Raw genomic sequence first — 19,840 nt, forward strand, 5'->3', positions numbered from 1 at the left:
TGAAGTCACAACTGGTAGGTAATCACAAGCAGAAGATTCTAGAGAAGTACTTTTCTTGTATCTGTTTCTCTAAGGGGTTTTATCTCATATACATGGCCCTCTCTTCTTCCCTCTTCTCCAGTATAAATTGTATCCTCCCAATATCATCATCTTTTCCCTGGCTCGCCACATTCACATAAGTTTCTTTCCAGGACTCTGTCTCCTGGATGCAGACAGAAAGTTTTGAGCAGTGCTTGCAATCACACTACTGAATCTCTCCTGTTTTCCATAACAATTTGTAGGCCCTCTTCAGCTGTTCTCTTCATCAGTCTGTATAGTTGGTTCAGTCCTGCTCTCTATGTGGACACCAGTCAGTTATTAATGGATCCCACTGCTGGAACCCATATGCTTCTAAGCCCCCTGCATCTGGGTAATGACTCATCACTATTCCTAACCCTTGATCTCTCGGGCACACTCCTTGGTGGACCCCGGGTGTTTGATGCTATTCTTGGGCAGTGGAATATGTCCAATTGTTTAGACATATTCCCCCAGGATCCACCTGGCTGTGAGAGCTCTTGTTTCTCAGCTAACCCCTTCAGGGGCAGATGAGCCAGGAATGCAGGCTTAATAAAGGAATTTCTTAACCACACACTTTGCTCTTAAAAAGCACACTAGGGAATTACAGATCTTTGGAAAATGAGACACAGTCCTGAACACAGCCCCCCCAGGCCTGATCTCACCCTTCCTGTGAGTCCTGGGTTTGGGCAGCATCCTTAGACTAGGTAGCCCTTTTTGTCTTCTTACTTACATGTGGCAATGGTCTGGCCTCTCGCTTAAAGAAGCACCCCTCTTCACCTACATGTTTGCTGGAGAAGTTCTAGTCTCCAGCCCCCTCCCTGGCCCCATTAGTTTCTAAGTAGACAGTCATTCAAAGTCAGTGGCCCTCCTCATAGAAAATCTATTGTTACAGTAGGGAAGAGTTCTCCAACATTGATGGCCCTTGTTTGCTCAGTCTCAGTTTTTTAGAATTTTCCACCAGCTGTCAAGTCCCTGCCACAAAATGAGTGCTCTAATCTACCCTGGAGGTTACAACACAGCGTGAAGGTCACACTCCAAGAAGAAGGTTAGAGTACAAAGCAGAGCTTCTGAAACAAAATGGGTTTCACAGTTTGATACAGACATATCCTCAATCTGTCACTTTTGGCATGACTATTTCCCAGTTTATTCTGTACACAGTTAAACCTATCTACAGGAAATCTTGCTGATGGAACCATACAGCAGTAAAATGGAGAATACCAGTTTATGCTTGGACCAATTATAATTACGCACTATGTGGTACAGACAGTCCTTCTGAATGTATTGTTCCTCAGACAATGTATCATTATTGAGAAAGTTCTGCAGACTCTTTCAACTGGGTTCCTTGAAGATCATAGAATTGGAAGGGACCTCAGAAGGTCATCTAGTCCAACCGCCTGCTCAAAGCAGGACCAATCCCCAGACAGATTTTTACACCAGTTCCCTAAATGGCCCCCTCAAGGATTGAACTCATAACCCTGGGTTTAGCAGGCCAATGCTCAAACCACTGAGCTATCCCTCCCCACATGGTCAGGTGTGGTGGTATGGGTGTTTGTATCTCAGTTTACTCCCCAAGTCTCTTTAAGAGTTGATTCTCAAATTCCTTATGCTCAGGGATCTTTTCAGAAAATTCAGATTGAAGGACAAAGTCTCTGAGTACTATATTGGCAACTGTTCTGCTGGATTTATTGGCTGTTGGACAGATCTGTGTAAATATAGTGAAATTATGTGTTCTCCACTTCCTTTTACTAATGTCTAAATGCAGCCAATCAATGGAGAAGGGTGGTGGCTGTAGCGCTATGCCAAGGGCTGGTGATTTTTTTTCTAATTATTAGGTCTTTTCCATTCAACATACTGACAAACATGCCAATAACTCATCAATTTCTTTCCTCATTAGTGGCCAAAAGAATTTCTCTTGTGCCAAATGAAATACTATTCAGTCCTGAGGTGAGCCATGTTCCTCATGTAAATGCTAATAAGCCAATGTGTTTCAGTCTTATTGCAATGAAGTTTTATTACTTTTAGCATATGAATACCCGTAAGCTCTGTGTAAACCAAAACCCAGGCCAAAAACATGATCTCATCTTTCCACAGACATACACAGTATACATATGCTGTCTCATACCTAGAGGTGGCCGCTCCTGAGAAAAGGTGTGAGGCACATTGAGTGATGCAGTGTGGTGAAAATCTGCTTCTACCCTCTCAATAAACAGAGGAGTTCAGGCTGTAATTCCAGCGCTGTTTTTCTCCAGCACTGCATTCACTCCCCAGAAAATTATAAAGTTGATGTGGTTCTTCCATCTTTCTATTATCTGGATACAGGGCCGGCTCGGTGCCCTCCCCTGCCGCCCCACCTCCACCCCCCCAGCGCAGCAGGGGAGGGCACCGAGCCCGGCCGCGGGCCCGCAATCCCTGTCCGGCCGAAGCGCCGCGGGGAGGACGGCGAGCCCGGCCAGGGCTCTCCGCTCTCCCTGGCGGCTGGAGCGCTGGGGGGAGGGTGGCACATGCTTGGTGGGCTGGTGCGTGGAGCCGGCCCTGTCTGGATAGGAGCCTCCAATCCGCTGTTTGGCAGATGTTAACCAGAATCAGAGGTCTCCGCACAAACAGCTACAGAAGGAAAGTTCAACAAGAAATCAATAACAACACTACACAGACCCTGTTTTATAGCTTTGAATCAGCTATGGAGCACATTTTGAACAGAAGAGAAGAAAATGTGTCATTCTCCAAGGCAGCTGCTGGCTCTCACTCTTTAAGGGTTTGCTGTTTGCTACAGCAAACAGCAGTTGCTGCTTTAAAAAAAAAATCCAATTTTTAATTTATTTTGTTTCTTTTTTTGCTTCCTTATCTTTTTCTGCTGTTTTGAAAAACTGCATTTAAGCTGAAGGTTTTTTTTCTGTATTTTTTCTCCCCACTTTTTTCCCCCTTAAAGCCAGAGAATGAGCAAGGTCGTAGAACTTCTCTAGAAAAGTTCACTCGCAGTGTGGTAAGTTCCTTATTTTTTTTTCTTTCCTCAGCGTTTTACTTTTAGTTGTGGGGTGTTGGTGCTTAACTTTTTAGTTCTTTTTTAATTTTTTTGCAGATAGCCTTTTTGCAGCTTTTCTTTTAATTCAGTAGCTCTTTAAAAAGGGTGTTGGGGGGGAGGGGAGCAGAATTCCATAATGTGCATTCTAGATAACAGTCACCACATCAATAGGCCAATTTTGGTTAGCGTTAAAAGGCAGGTTGTGGTTTTGCTATTTTCACACTACAATATTTGTTATGGCTTCCCCTGCACATTGTAGTAGGACAGCATGGTTATAATAGCATCATTTGTATTGTATCTATATTTATTTCTATGCATGGTTAATGCTAACATATATATAAAAACATATATACCCATATTGCACCTTTTATATATCAACTGCAACAACTTCCTTGGTAGTCCAGATTTGTTGGTGGTGTTGTAAGAAGGTGATGTATGAAGATGATAGTCAGAATGAGGTTGAATCTGTAGGAAGCTATGTTCAGTACAAGATTTTGTGAAAAAAACATGATCTTTATTACATTTTCATAACACCTTTGTAATGAAGGGATTGTACTACGTGTACATACAGTACATATGCTTGCATTTGTGTGTGTACATACATGTATGTATATTTATATATAATACATATGTATGTACCATATATATATAAAGATAAAATATTTGCATACACAGATAGAAAAGGGGAAACTACTCAGGTAAGTGTGAGCTATAATACAATGTGTAGGCATCAAGGGGGTCTTTCTGATGCTGTCATGATAACTATACAAGTGAAACTCAGTTGTGACGTCTGATATGTCTGCAGACTCCAGAGATGTGTGTTAGCTCTACTGACAGGTTTCTTCTGTAGTGCTTTAATATAGTTAATGCATATGATAGACATAAAATAACATGTTTATAATACAATCATATACAAAATATTACTCAGCCAATCTGTGTGTTTATGTGTGTGTATATATATTCTAAAATTGTCAGAAAGCGAGAGAGAAGAAAACAAAAAGAAATATAGTATAGATATTTTTACACTTGGAGCCAGATTCTGCTCCCAGTTATGCTCATATATACTGAGAGTAACTCAGTGACTTCTGTGGAGTAACTGGTTTTACAGTAGCATAACTGAGAGCAGAATATGGTACTTCAGTTTTTGATTTCAAGGTTAGTATGAAAATCTTATCTCGGAGTGCTAGGATTATGATATAAAAGATAGTCAAGGCAATCATCATAGATTGATCTATAGTTTAGATATTGCAGTATTATTGGTAAAACACTGTACATGATTTCCTTGCCTTTTATCGCTGGTATAAATTGGTTTAGCTGTACTTTAATTTTTAAGGAATTATGCCAATTTACACCACCTGAAAATCTGACTCATATGATTTTTAACCTGTCATTGTCACTTTAAGCAAAAAAATTGTTCTTGTTTAAAATCTTATGAGATCAATAAGCTGTTTTAAACAACACAGGAAAACTGGATCTTTGATAATATTACAGACTACTAATTTCCCCCCCTTATGCCTACCGTCATGTGATCAAAACTCTTTTGGTCTAATTTGCAGTTACACCATTTGTGCACTAGAGACAGGGCTGGGGGTGATAGTTTTAAGCCATCTTTGTGCTCACTGTATTCAGGAACCAGGCAAGCACTGACCAGGCCTCTGTTGCAAATTGGGGCTGTTCTAATTTATGGTCTGCTTCCCCAGGCCACCTAAGTGCCCTGGGAAACTGAGACTAGGCATAAGCAAGTGCAGCCCACTCACGTCCTAACATGTCCACAATCTGCCTTCTTTACTGAGCGCTGAGAGCACAGACAGCACCAAGCCCTTTTGTTGGTACTATATCAGCGGAGGAGGACCTCTGAACCAAGGGATATTCACTGGGGGCTGTATCCACACCATTTAAGTCTCTTTATGTTGCCATAAAACCATAAAATGAGCCTTAGTGTAAGTGAAAATTGGACCCTCCATGTTTCTCTGTTGTGGCTTATTATATGTCATAGTTCCTTGTTGTGAGGGCCTGGGAAGTAGGTGGTCTGACACAGTGGTCAGAGCAGGAGTTGGGCAATGGGAGCAAGGATCAGAACCAGAGGATGGATGCCAGAGCCAAGGGTCAAGCCAGAGTCAAAGCCAGGAATCAGAGCCGAAGGTCAGGACCAGAGTCAGAGGCCAGAGCTGAATTAGAGTCAGAGAGTCAGTCAAGCCAAGGGTCAGAGAACAGAAACAGGAACCAGGAAAAGGCAGGGCTGAAGTCAGGAACCACATCAAGGCTGGGAGTAGCAAGAGCAAACCAGGATCCACTTTGTTGCACAGAGAACTTCTTGTATCCCTTCTGGCTTAAATAGTGTTCCTGGTCCAATCAGCGGCTCCAGAGATCCTCCAGCCAGGGCCTTGTGGGTGGTACTTTCAGTGGAATGTAAGGCCCGAGGGCTCCCAATTTGCCAGTCCCTGCCAGAGCTGTTTGGTGGCATTGTGGATGCGGCAGCAGCCAATGGGCCTAGGTTCAGGACCTGTGGCTCCTCATGCTTGTTTGATAAATATAGAGGTGTGAAAAGAGAGATTCACAGCACTGGAGAAAAAGGCCAAAACTTATTTTGTTATATGGTTTCTTCAAACCACAAAATATTTTGCAGTTTTTGGCGGGTAAAATGAAATACAAGCTCTTGTTGCTTCCAAAATGCCTTCTCAGTTGGGTGAAATGCTTTGTGGGCTCAGTCCCTAAGCTCTTAAAAATAGTGTCGTGTCTGGGAGCCCTTCCCTGGATGATGTAGTTTAACTCCAAACCAGATAGACTACTATCAGAAAAGACACTATGGCACCCCATTAGCCAGCCAGAAACTTGGAGCCTTCAGGGAAGACAAGTGAGGAGTAAGAAAGAGCAAAACCTAATTAAGATGATTCATTTCATCCGGAACCTTAATTTCTACAAATCGATAAGGCCAGGACTTCTCATAGGATAGTTTTTACTCAGAAAGAGGTTCACAGATGAAATTGCGTAAAATCTTTTCTTATTGTAAAATGTACCAAGTTTGCCCAGAAGCCAGACACCACCATTTTCACATTAAACCCGACAGAAATGGCAACATTTTGCCCTTCAGCAGCTTTCAGAATTGTCACAAAAACAAATTTCATGTTTTACTTACAAATATTCCTGAAGCAACAATTGATACCTTTGCACAACTACACGGGGAGGGTATTCATTGCTCCATGACCCTTATGTAGCAAAGAGTATATTCTGCAATTGCTCCCCAGTGGAGTTCCACACTGCCACCAAAGGGAGTTCTACCTGAAGAATCAGGGCATTATATTTCACGTCCTGGCTCACTTGACCTGATAACTCAGAACATGCCAGATATCCTCAGACGCCTCAACTTCTCCTATGAAATATTTGCAGCTCATATTTTCATTGTTATTTTCCTTTCTGCTTCTGAGCCTCAGGCCTCCTCTAAGCAGCCAAGAAGTAACACATGTGCAATGACAATGTCACTGTACATTGTGGCAGCTCCTGCATCATCAACACTGCTGTCTAGTCACCCCCATGCACTCTCCCTTCAAGCTCTGGCTCCACCCCAGCTGCACCACAGCCAGGGGTAACAGCTGTACAGTCTTAGTACCAAACGTCACAGCCATCAGTGCAAATCTCACAGCTGTTCTTTGCACAGAATTGTCACTGATTTCACACGAGAGTTCCGTGAGTAGAGCAATGCAAAGTTCTGTTCTAATGAAGGGTGAGTCCTTAAAAATATATGGACAGATTATACAGGTCTGATGTAAGCATCCGTAACCCTTCTGCCAGGTGGAGTCTGCAGCAACAAGGGCCAGGTTCAATATCTAGGGGTATGTCTACACTACGGGATTAATCCGAATTTAGATAATTCGGATTTGAGAAACAGGTTGTATAAAGTCGAAATGAGTGCGGCCACACTAGCACAGTAATTCGGTGGTGTGCGTCCAAGTACCGGGGCTAGCGTCGATTTCTGCACCGTTGCACTGTGGGTAGCAATTCCATAGCTATCCCATAGTTCCCGCAGTCTCCCGCGCCCATTGGGATTGTGGGTTAAGATCCCAGTGCCTGATGGGACAAAAAACATCGTCGCAGGTGGTTCTGGGTACAGCCTCACTTCCTCCCTCCCTCCCTCCCTGCATGAAAGCAACGGACGGCAGACAACCATTTTCGCGCCTTTTTTCCTGGGTGGGTGAACACTGCAGACTCCATACCACGGCAAGCATGGAGCCCGCTGAGGTCAAGACAGCACTCATGAATATTGCAAACACCTCGCGCGTTCTCGTGGAGTTTATGCTCAGCCAGGACCAGAAAAACGAGGAGAGGAGGCAGCGGCGGCGGCAGCGCAGCGACAAGCATGATGAGGACATGGACACGGACACAGAATTCAGTGAAACCACAGGCCCCGGTGCTTTGGAGATCATGTTGTTAATGGGGCAGATTCTATCCATGGAACGCCGATTCTGGGCAAGGGAAACAAGCACAGACTGGTGGGACCGCATAGTGTTGCAGGTCTGGGACGATTCCCAGTGGCTGCGGAACTTTCGCATGCGTAAGGGCACTTTCATGGAACTTTGTGACTTGCTGTCCCCTGCCCTGAAACGCCAGAATACCAAGATGAGAGCAGCCCTCACAGTTGAGAAGCGCGTGGCGATAGCCCTGTGGAAGCTTGCAACGCCAGACAGCTACCGGTCAGTCGGGAATCAATTTGGAGTGGGCAAATCTACTGTGGGGGCTGCTGTGATGCAAGTAGCCAAAGCAATCACTCAGGTGCTGCTACGAAAGTTAGTGACTCTGGGAAATGTGCAGGCTATAGTGGATGGTTTTGCTGCAATGGGATTCCCTAACTGTGGTGGGACAATAGACGGAACCCATATCCCTATCTTGGCACCGGAGCACCAAGCCACCGAGTACATAAACCACAAGGGGTACTTTTCAATGGTGCTGCAAGCACTTGTGGATCACAAGGGACGTTTCACCAACATCAACGCGGGCTGGGCGGGAAGGGTTCATGACGCTCGCGTCTTCAGGAACACTACTCTGTTTAAAGGGCTGCAGCAAGGGACTTACTTTCCGGACCAGAAAATAACCGTTGGGGATGTTGAAATGCCCATAGTTATTCTTGGGGACCCAGCCTACCCCTTAATGCCATGGCTTATGAAGCCATACACAGGCAGCCTGGACAGGAGTCAGGAGCTGTTTAACTACAGGCTAAGCAAGTGCAGAATGGTGGTAGAATGTGCATTTGGCCGTTTAAAAGGTCGTTGGCGTTCATTATTGACTCGCTCTGACCTCAGCCAAAGAAATCTCCCCATTGTTATTTCTGCTTGCTGTGTGCTCCACAATCTCTGTGAAAGTAAGGGGGAGACCTTTATGGCGGGGTGGGAGGCTGAGGCAAATCGCCTGGCTGCTGATTACGCGCAGCCAGACACCAGGGCGATTAGAAGATCACACCATGAAGCGCTGTGCATCAGAGAAGCTTTGAAAACCAGTTTCATGGCTGGCCAGGCTACCGTGTGAAATATCTGTTTGTTTCTCCTTCATGAAAACCCTCCCCCTTTACTGACTGATTTTCTGTAAGGAACCCACCCTGCCCCTTCCCCCAGCTTTCTTTCAAACCAAATAAAGTCACTATCATTTAAAAATCATTTATTCTTTATTAATAGATTAGAAAAAGAGGGAGGGAACCCGGGTGGTATTTGGGAGGAGGATTGCTGGGAAGGAAAAAGCCACAAAGAAAAGGTTAAAAAAATGACAGCCTTTTGCTTGGGCTGTCTACTGGGGTGGAATGGGAAGGTGTACGGAGCCTCCCCCCCCGCGTTCTTACACGTCTGGGTGAGGAGGATACGGAACATGGGGAGGGGGGAGGGTGGAACAGGGGCTGAAGCGGTAGTCTGTTTTCCAGCAGCCGTTCCTGAACCTCCACCAGACGCCGGAGCAGCCCCAGCGTTGCATCCTTCATCCTCTGGTCTTCCTGCCGCCATCTCTCATCTCGATCGTCTCTCCTCTCCTCACGTTGGTCCCTCCTCTCCTCACGTTGGTCCCTCCTCTCCTCACGTTCACGGACTTCTTTCCTATACTTTGAAACTGTTTCCTTCCACTCATTCAGATGAGCTCTGTCACTCCTGCTGGATTGCATAATTTCAGAAAACATGTCCTCCCGCGTCTTCTTCTTACGACGCCTTATCTGTGATAACCTTCGGGATGGAGGAGGGAGGCTTGAGGAATTTGCAGCTGCTGTAGGGAGGGGAAAAAAGAGAGAATTGTTTTAAAAGCTACATTTTGCAGAACAATGCTTATACTCTTTCACGGTGACCAACACTGTTCACATTACATAGCACATGTGATTTCTGTGCAAGGTCGCATTTTGCCTCTTAATGCTGAGTGCCTGTGGCTTTGCCGCTAGAGATCACAGGTCTGGGCAACAGAATTCGGCTTGCATGCGGCCATGGTAAGCTTCTGCGCCGTGCTTTCCCACATACCAAGCATAGCTTGTAGAGTGCTGCAGAAGCCTGGCCAATCTCAGCCAGTTGGGGGGGGGCAGTGTGGTGGGGCTTGTCTGGGCCCCTTCAGGCAAGTAGAGTGCTGCGGTTTTTCTGTTAACATTCAGCAGCACCAGAAAACAAACTAACCCCCTCCCCCCCTCACCATGAATTCTCTGGGATGATCACGGTACCCCTCCCCCCACCGCGTGGCTGGTATCAGGGAAGATCCCTGCAGGCACCAAACTACCCCCCCCCCCCCGCCGCCGACCCCCCCCCCTCGCCATGAATTCTCTGGGATGATCACGGTACCCTCCCCCCACCGCGTGGCTGGTAACAGGGAAGATCCCTGCTAGCCAAATGCGAAAAACTCAGGGCCAATTTCCCATCTGCGCTTGGCTAACTGCAGGGAAGGATTTATTTTCCGCCACAGGCAAACAGCCCAGTAGGAACGGCCACCTCTGTCCCCTTAATTAAGTTCCCGTATTTCAACCAGGTTACCAGGAGTGATATCACTCTCCTGAGGATTACACAACAAGATAAAGAACGGATGTTGCTTGAATGCCAGCAAACACCGGGACCATACGCTGCCAGGCTTTGTCAGGCAATGATACCAGATTACTTGCTGCAAGCATGGCGTGGTCAAGTGTCCTACCATGGAGGAGGGAATAAAGATGCACTGCCCAGAAACCTTCTGGCAAGGCTTTCGGAGTACCTCCAGGAGAGCTTCATGGAGATGTCCCTGGAGGATTTCCGCTCCATCCCCATACACGTTAACAGACTTTTCCAGTAGCTACAGACTTTTCCAGTAGCTGAACTGACCGCGAATGCAAAGTCAGGCAAAGTAATCATTAAAAACCGTTTGCTTTTAAAACAAGTTTTATATTTTAAAAGGTAAACTCACCTGAGGTCCCTTCCATGGGGTCAGAGTCTTGGGTACTGGCTTGGGAGGCTTGGGAGGGTACTTTAGTCAGGGTGATAAAAAGATCCTGGCTGTTGGGGAGAATGGAGTGCTGTGTGCTCTCTGCAAGCTCATCCTCCTCCTCCTCCTCCTCCTCCTCTACCCCAACGGCAGAATCCTCAGGCGTCGAGACTATCCCCGACCCAGAATCCACGAACAAAGGTGGGGTAGTGGTGGCAGCCCCCCCTAGAATTGCATGCAGCTCGGCGTAGTAGCGGCATGTCCGCGGCTCTGACCCGGAGCGACCGTTTGCCTCCTTTGTTTTTTGATAGGCTTGTCTGAGCTCCTTGACCTTCACGCGGCACTGCTCAGAGTCCCTATTGTGGCCTCTCTCCATCATGCCCTTGGAAATTTTTTCAAAAGTTTTTGCATTTCGTCTTTTAGAACGAAGTTCTGCAAGCACTGAATCCTCTCCCCATACAGCGATCAGATCCAGTACCTCCCTCACGGTCCATGCTGGTGCTCTTTTTCGATTATCAGCCTGCATGGTTACCTGTGCTGATGAGGTATCTGTGGTCACCTGTGCTCTCCACGCTGGGCAAACAGGAAATGAAGTTCAAATGTTCGCGGGGCTTTTCCTGTCTACCTGGCCAGTGCATCCGAGTTCGGATTGCTGTCCAGAGCGGTCACAATGATGCACTGTGGGATAGCTCCCGGAGGCCAATACCATCGAATTGCGGCCACACTAACCCTAATTCGAATTGCTAAAATCGATTTTGGCGCTACTCCGCTCGTTGGGGTGGAGTACAGAAATCGATTTAAAGGGCCCTTTACAGCTAATTAAATGGCGTCGTTGTGTGGACGGTTACAGGGTTAATTCGAATTAAAGCTGATAAATCCGAATTAAAGTCGTAGTGTAGACCAGGCCTAGGATTCCTCTTAGCAATACAAAACAGAACTGGCTCGAGCCTCACCTTTTAATAAATGGGGAAAAGGAACCTGGCATTAATTTGGGGAAAACACCACTACCACAATTTGAAAGCAAATGACCATGAGCAAGCAAACACCCCAGAGCATGCTGGGCAGTGTCCTTTGCCTCAATTTCTCACCTTGCAGCGTGAAAGTCCAACAACAAATGTTCCTTTAACACATCACTCCTCTCTCCCACCACTGCACCCCACTCACAGTTGCTGTCCTTGGTCAGTGAAGACCCACAGTTCAGAGGTACATGCATATGAATTCACCGCCCATCAAGGGTAAGGGGGGATACATCAAGCAAAGCCTCAGCAACTGCGCTGCTGCTGCAACTGGCTCACAAGGACTCTCAATGGAGTCTAATTAGCTCTGTCTTTAAACAGTACAAAGGGGAGAGTCAAATGTTGTCCATGGCTCTTAGGCAGAGCCCACACCCCTATGTCAGAACACCTGTCTCCACATTCTCTCTCCTTCACTGGGATTTGGCATCCCTAACCCCTACTTAGTTAGTGAGATTCAGTTTAGGGAGAGCTCCTCATTCAGGACAGGCTAAGTACAGTTCTGCTATCCTTTTTTCATACAATAAGGATAACATTTCATTACCACTGCACTCAGTACTAAAGTGATTTATAACCCAACACCAGCCAAAAGTGATCAGTTTGGCAAATCAGCTCCACCATGCTGTGCACTTAGGCAGAGTAGGCATGTCTATACAAACACAGTCTTTTCCCCCAACTCAACACTAGATATCAGGGGAGAGCTCATTCAGACCCTACTTACACAGCCATCAAGAGTCACCTGGCCCATTGGGTCACATATTTGATGCTCATTCTTTGAAAGCATAATTTAAAACCTATAATCTTTTAAACTTTTCAATGGGGCCTTGGGAAGATTCTTGTGGAGTAAATCTAGGGGGCAGTCACAGTCAAGGTGGACAGGATTTTGCAGATCTGACAGCCTCTTGCTTCAATGTGCCTTCTAATCCACCTCATTTTAACAAAGATGGCACTGTGCAAGTGGCAGGTTTCCAGACATCAGAAAAATCATATATCATATTATAAATAGCACCTGGTATTAAGGGTTATAACTTAATTTTAAAGACACACACACACATGCAAATAAATCCATATAATCTACATTTCTCTCCTCTGACATGTGTGATCGTCTTACTAATTAAAAGTAGCCTACCAGTGCTATTTTTAGTCATGCAGTCTCAGCCTAGGTGTTTAAATCGCTGTAGTTTCCCATCTGCTTTGGAAATGATTTAATAATCAGATAGGCAGAAGCTTAGTTTTCATAAGCTGGGATGATCCATCAGGGCGATGAGTGGAAGGAAAATATATTTTAATGAATACATGGAGGGAAAACATTGATGCTTTTATATTATAGTGAAAGCCATTGGGTCCATTCCTGTCTTGTGGCCGGTAGCACATAATATTGCCCACATTTAATAAAAGGAGAAACAGATGATGGTCCCCTTACTGCATGCTGCAGCATATTGAATATTTCCATTGCCTGAAGTCCAATTGGCTAGTTAGTCCAGTGCCAATTCTGAGATTAAAACCATGATTTCCCTCCTTTGCAGGTTGCATATGTGTGACTACTAGAGCTGAGCTTGAGCTATAAAGTTCAGATCAGAATCCAAACTTTTCTAAAATTGTAACATTGCGGGAGGCTGCCACCATGAGAAAACCAGCATGAAAGCCAGTGACACTATTGAGCACCAGGGGTCCCACACTCCATTCCTACTTGACATTTATATGAACAAAAAGAGCACTTGCAGTTACAATAGCTAGGATTTTTTTTTTTTTTTTTTTTTTGTAAATGACCAGGAGTATCAGTCTTTATGCTTCAGGCCATAAAACGATCACCAGTCATGGTCGAAAAGGAATTCTAGCCAAGGGATAGTTTTGTATGGTTTAGGTTTATTTGGGTGTTTCAAAACTTCCTCTAATTCATTAGCCACTGTAAGGAGATAGGATACTGGCCTAAATAGACCATTGGTCCTAACTGGTATGGCAGTTCTTATGTACTTCTCTTCCACTTAATGAATATTGCAAAGATAGTTGTATGGCCAAAGAGAAGTAAAAATGTGCTGCTATCAGCATCACCTATCAAATGGCCTCCAATGCAATGGTGGGGCCTGTCAAATACCAGCCCAACCCAAAGTGCCTAGCCATAGAGCAAGTGTACAGGATGTAATGGTTGATGCCAAGTCATTGGCCTGGGAAGGTGTATATGTCATACTTCTGGCTAAAGCAGTAAGGATGTTGTGAAGGATAATTATTAGCTCCTATGGAACAATCCCCTCATGTACGTGCTTGCTCTCTCTCTCTCTCTGTCTCTCTCTTTGCTAGTGCAGTGGAATTTGTTTGTGTCATTTGTATAAATTTGTTACAGAATGTTTCACAGCTGCTTACAGACTATGTATGCTCATACAAGTTAAATGTAGATTACAGTACATCTCATACAGCTAGCATCTGTATGGTGTAGTAAAACATGAAGTGGAAAGGAATCCAACAGTCAGAGAGAATGAATGAGTGCAGGGAGATTCAAAGAATCAGGGAGAACAGGGCCTGGGGTGGCACATGCTAAGGGGCGGCATTCCGTCCGTTCTTGGGGCAGCACAGTCCATTGTTTGCTCCAGCAGTTCGGGTGGATTTTTTTTTTTTTTTTTTGCTTGGGGCGGCAAAAATGGTAGAGCCAGCCCTGAGGGAGAAGGCTACTTAGGTAGAAATATGAACATTGAGACATTGGTATCAAGAACACTGACTGGTAGTATAAATCCTGTGGATACATCTTCCTGAGGATTCTCCACACATCAGAGGCACAGAGCCACCTCACTGGCATCTACATCACCCTTCATCCTGTGGATGTGAGCAGGGAAAAGGGGCATGGCCATAGTATTCCTATATCCTGGCTATACTCAGTTGCCGGGGCTATTGGCAACCATGGGTAATTTAGGGCAGCTTTGCTGCTGATTTAACATATTCCAGGAGCCAAACCGGCTCCAGGATTGGAGGAGTCTAAATATGCATCTTTATTTTGTGATACCCTTTTTTGGTATAGAGATGTAGGAAACCATTTTAGAAGCTTTGTTCATTTTCAGATGTATTTCGCAATAGACTCAGACTGATAACTGTTTGATGGGTGATTAAGAGTTGCAGTAGTGGGTCCCTGTTAGCCAATCAACCTGCAGTAGCTGTAAGATTATGTGTATACTAAAATTGTACTGTCTAGAATGCTGTGAAAGCTGATATGCACAAGTCATATATCTTTGAAAAATCATGGAGGAGGGAAGAGATTTCAGAAGACTGGAAAAGGGCAAATATAGTGCCAATCTATAAAAAGAGAAATAAGGACAATCCCGGGGAATTACAGACCAGTCAGTTTAACTTCTGTACCTGGAAAGATAATGGAGCAAATAAGTAAGCAATCAATTTGCAAACATCTAGAAGAAAGTAAGGTGATAAGTAACTGTCAGCATGGATTTGTCAAGAACAAATCTTGACAAACAAACTTGATAGCTTTCTTTGACAGGGTAACAAGCCTTGTGGATAGGGGGAAGCGGTAGATATGGTATATCTTGACTTTAGTAAGGCTTTTGATATTGTCTCACATGACCACCTCATAAACAAACTAGGGAAATACAACTTAGATGGAGCTATTCTAAGGTAGATGCACAACTAGTTGGAAAACTGTTCCCAGAGAGTAGTTATCAATGGTTCACAGTCATGCTGGAAGGGCATATCGAGCGGGGTCCTGCAGGGATCAGTTCTGGGTCCAGTTCTGTTCAATATCTTCATCAGTGATTTAGATAATGGCATAGAGAGTACACTCATAAAGTTTGTGGATGATAACAAGCTGTGAGGGTCTGCAAGTGCTTTGGAGGATAGGATTAAATTCAAAATTATCCGGACAAAGTGGAGAAATGGTCTGAAGTAAATAGGATGAAATTCAATAAGGTACAATAAGGCCCACTTAGGAAGGGACAATCAGTTGCACACATACAAAATGGGAAATGACTGCCTAGGATGGAGTACTGCGGAAAGGGATCTGGGGGTCATAGTGGACCACAAGCTAAATATGTGTCAACAGTGTAACACTGTTGCAAAAAAAGCAACCATCATTCTGGGATGTATTAGCAGGAGTGTTGTAAGCAAGAAAAGCAATTCTTCCATTCTACTCCGCGCTGATTAGGCCTCCACTGTAGTATTGTGTCCAGTTCTGGGCGCCACATTTTAGGAAGGCCGTGGACAAATTGGAGAAAGTCCAGAGAAGAGCAACAAAAATGACTAAAGGTCTAGAAAACATGATGTATGAGGGGAGATTGAAAAAATTGGGTTTGTTTAGTCTGAAAAAGAGAAGACTGATGAGAGATATAACAGTTTTCAAGTACATAAAAGGTTGTCATAAGGAGGAGGGAGAAAAATTGTTCTTCTTAACCTGTGAGGATAGTACAAGAAGCAATGGGCTTAAATTGCAGCAAGGGAGGTTTAGGTTGGACATTAGGAAAAACTTCCTAACTGTCAGAGTGGTTAAGCACTGGAATAAATTGCCTAGGGAGGTTGTGGAGTTTCCATCATTGTAGATTTTTAAGAGCAGGTTAGACAAACACCTGTCAGGGATGGTCTAGATAATATTTAGTCCTGCCATGAGTGCAGGGGACTAGATTAGATGACCTCTGTAGGTCCCTTCCAGTCCTATGATTCTATATATGTATTAGTGAAATCTATGTAGATAACAATATAGGACTTTACATGGTAGCTGGCTGCAGGATTTTTGCTATATTTGTTAAATATTCACCAGTCTAGAGTCAACAGCTGACAGTAAATGCTGGTGACATCTGAAAACAAGTAGGCAAATTTGATGTGTAAAAGTGAATTTTAGAGCCAATTTTCAGCAGTAGATAGAGAGCAGAGTATACAGTGTCTAATTCAAATAGGAGGGACACTGCCTGCCCTGAGGGAAATTATATGACTATAACAGAATCAAAATATTCTAGTGACAGTGTGAACCACAAGAGTCAATGAAACCCAAGGAACCTTAAAATCAACATTCTTCTGTTTTTTAATTTATATTACACATAAATCAGACTCCTGGGTCTATGCCCTACGTGGGATGCCATTCCTTCCTTGCTTTGCTGTACCATGTCCCACGCACAACCTCTTTCCCCTCCCTACTATCCCCACCCTGCATATTATGCAGTCCTTTCCCTGCTGCCTCCCTTTTTGCCACTTTCATACCCCCACCTCCTTTACTTTACCCCTAGCTCTTGGTCACTGCTGTTGCCTCATGCTACTCTGCTTATTATGTGCACTCATTTTGTCTGCCATTGGAGTAATTTTTCCATCACACTCCAAGAGCCCAATCCCTATTGGTTTAATGTCATAATCCATGAGGATGATGTCATACATGTGAAAAGTGTGGATGGGATCTCATCATTCACAGCTGAATGAATTATATTTTACATGGATTCTAATGTGATATTTTATATATGTTTATGATGTGAACATTGTGAAAGGAGGCTTCTGGTTGGATGATGTGTAAGTATCTGGTATAGTCACACAACAAGCCGGGACTTTCTTTTTTCTAACTTGTTCCCTGAAAATCATGTAGACCTTTCAGTTCACCTTTATTTACCTGTGGCTTTCCAAACACTGGACAAATGCAACATAGATAAATAGGTGACATCATGAGAGGGCATGGAAACTATTCACCACTTGCACTATAAGAAAACAAATGTGCCACCTGGCCTAAAATTAAAAGTCAAAGACACTGGTGAACAGAGAATAAATACACCCAAACTGCAACAAGCATAAAGGGGCAGTATCCTGAGATGCAAGCAAAGTGGGTACCAGGAACAGTTAGCTCAGAGAGAGAGAGACACTGAAATAAATGTCAAAGCTTCTCAAATGTTGCATTAAGGGGGCTATCTGGAGATGAGATTGCTTTACCTTCAGGAAGGATATTTTATTCATATAAAAATAATAGTTTGTCCACTAAATATTTTAATAGTTTTATATTTACAATCACTCTAAGAGGGGTGTGACTATACTGGAGAAAGGTACCTGCACTGTTTAGGTGGCAGAAAGCAACAGAATGCACCAACAGTGTGAGGGTATCTAATATACATTCACAACATGTCCTCTGTTCATTGTAACGCTTATTGTAATTGGTTAATACCTACCACTGTAGCGGACAGTACAAACATTCTATGCACTTCATGTACTGAATATATGCTGCATGCCTGAGTGTACTGCATCTATTCCCTGTATCTACATAATACTATATCTGTATTATGTATATGCTACATGGGCTTACACAGCATGTTTTATCTACTGTAAAAATAGGCTGCATGTATTGCGTGTATGCTGCATATTCTCTTCTACACAAGGGCTCCTTTAAAGTTAAGTATTCATAGTTTCTATTGGATATGTTATTCTTCCCATCCCTTCCTAAGAACACTGTTGTGTAGTGTAGCTGGCGCAGAATGGCTGCCGCGTTACACTCCAGAGGTCACTACATTCCAGCAGTGGGTGAGTGATCCCTATATATACAGTTTGTAAAGTGCTTTCAGATCCTTCCGGATGAAAGGCGCTACACGAAGTGTAAGAAAAAACAATTATTCCTTCATTGTCTTTTATTCCAGCTACATACAAGCTCTGAACAATTAAATATCAATACATTTCAGCTAGAGATTGAGTTCTGGCTGCTAAATTCAAATCCAGATTTCAAATACCCTCAAATTGACAGATTCAGTTCTGGGCTTTTGTTTGGACCCAGCTCTGATTTCAACTTAGCCTAGTCTAAATTTCCTTCTCAAAACAGGTGCAAGCAAGTGAACTTTGACTTCACGAGTTTCTAGTCTTTTCGTATTATGCAAGATATTTACGTAAGTAATTCCTATTTCCACTAAAGGGAGTTAAGCAAGTAAAGCTCCCTGTTCACGAAGAGAAGAATAGAACCCGATGTTGCATCTGCATTGAAACAGTAACATAGAATGCTGGCTTCTCCTTCAACATTAATAGGACACATTCTGCCATAGAATTGTGCACTGGCTGTAATAATTTAGGAATTTCATATAACATAATTCTATCTACAATTTACCTATTAGATAATATAGAAGATGGGATTTAAAAACTATCTTTTCCCTTCTAGTGAACATCAGAAAATAGCATATATAACTAGCAATCAAGGTATTTTGTGACCTGGAGGATATTTGGGAATTACTTATTTTCACTTCTTAAACATATTAAAGAAGATAACAGCTGTTAGGAAGGAGCTCTAGACTTTGCTATTTTGCTTTTTAAAAAAAACCCTAATCTCCTTTTATCAGCTTTGACATACAGTGGACCAAATCCTGCAGTCCATATTGATACAAAACTATTTCTGTGTTCCAGATCACATATTTTGATCACAGTCCTTCTCCAGAGTTTGCTTAGGACTATGCTCCAGTAGCATAAGATAGCTAACTGATACCAGGGCTGGCACAAACTAGTTCTCAGAATCAAGGAGCCATAACTGCTCTTGACTGAAGAAGATCTTTCTCTCATTAGGTATGAGATTATAGGGATGATCACCAAGATTTGCAACTGGATCTCTAGGAATTGGTGGGTTTTGAAGTTTGTCTTAGTTCTTTGCTCGTTTTATACTTGGAGGCTATTGTACATTTTACTGCTGTTTGCCATGGTAAAGTACAATGCCTTGGTGAGGTAAACACTTTAAGAATAGGAAATACTCAGTAAATTGAAAATAGAGCAGGAAAGGATAATGTTAATTTTAATTCACCTGTTGTCCAAGCATGTGCCCATAGATATATAGCCAGAAACACAACCGGGGCAGGGGAGGAAGGGGAAAGAGCAAATACCCAAACTTTTGATTTTGGAGACGAGAAAACTATAGTCGCTTAGACTAACTGAGAGCACTAGTGAGATAGAATATCACAGTCAAATGTCTCCAGATAAGAGGTCCAGTCTGCAATGTTTTGGAAGGAACTCTTGAAAACACAGTGGTAAGGAGTGGTTGGCATGGCTGGAAATGAAGTGAGCTGTTATTTGTATACCTAATGTTGAAAGCTTGGTTTGTATTATGTGCTTGGTTTGTATTCTCTGTAAGGCATGTTTTTTGGTGGTATTGTCCATTACTTTTGTGTATACTAATTTAAATGTTTTTAATTTATGTGACTGTCTGTGTGGATTTAGTGTTCAACTAAGTTATTTTACTTATCATTATTGGGTTTCTTTAACCTTCTTTCATATTTATCTTTTGTTTTCTTCATTTGTTACTTATCTTATGTTGGCAACATGTCTTTTTGTGGAAAAAGTCTAATAAAAAGAACATTTAAAAAACGAAATTGCCCATACAGAAATCTAGCAATGAAAAGCTGGACAGTGTTGGAAAATCTCT

At 43.5% G+C, this 19,840-nt stretch overlaps 2 protein-coding genes across 7 annotated transcripts in view; one reads left to right on the forward strand and one right to left on the reverse strand.

Moving 5' to 3' along the window:
* RGS6 (regulator of G protein signaling 6) overlaps positions 1 to 19,840 on the forward strand; it is a 516,863-nt gene that overhangs the window by 484,432 nt on the left and 12,591 nt on the right. For 5 of the 6 annotated variants that reach the window (XM_054028464.1, XM_054028465.1, XM_054028470.1 and 2 more), the window contains one exon: positions 2,984 to 3,037. The exons of the other annotated variant lie outside the window; for it this stretch is intronic. In XM_054028464.1, the coding sequence (XP_053884439.1) occupies positions 2,984 to 3,037 (54 nt within the window). The remainder of the gene's footprint in view (positions 1 to 2,983; positions 3,038 to 19,840) is intronic. 6 annotated transcript variants of the gene reach the window in all.
* On the reverse strand, positions 8,768 to 10,530 carry LOC128837352 (putative golgin subfamily A member 6-like protein 3). The gene is made up of 2 exons (XM_054028471.1): positions 10,460 to 10,530; positions 8,768 to 9,310 (listed from the first exon to the last, which is right to left on the reverse strand). The coding sequence occupies exons 1-2, from the start codon at positions 10,473 to 10,475 to the stop codon at positions 8,817 to 8,819; spliced, it is 510 nt and encodes a 169-aa protein (XP_053884446.1). The 5' UTR covers positions 10,476 to 10,530; the 3' UTR covers positions 8,768 to 8,816.

This window comes from Malaclemys terrapin, chromosome 4 (assembly GCF_027887155.1).
Source record: "Malaclemys terrapin pileata isolate rMalTer1 chromosome 4, rMalTer1.hap1, whole genome shotgun sequence".
NCBI lineage: Eukaryota > Metazoa > Chordata > Testudines > Emydidae > Malaclemys > Malaclemys terrapin.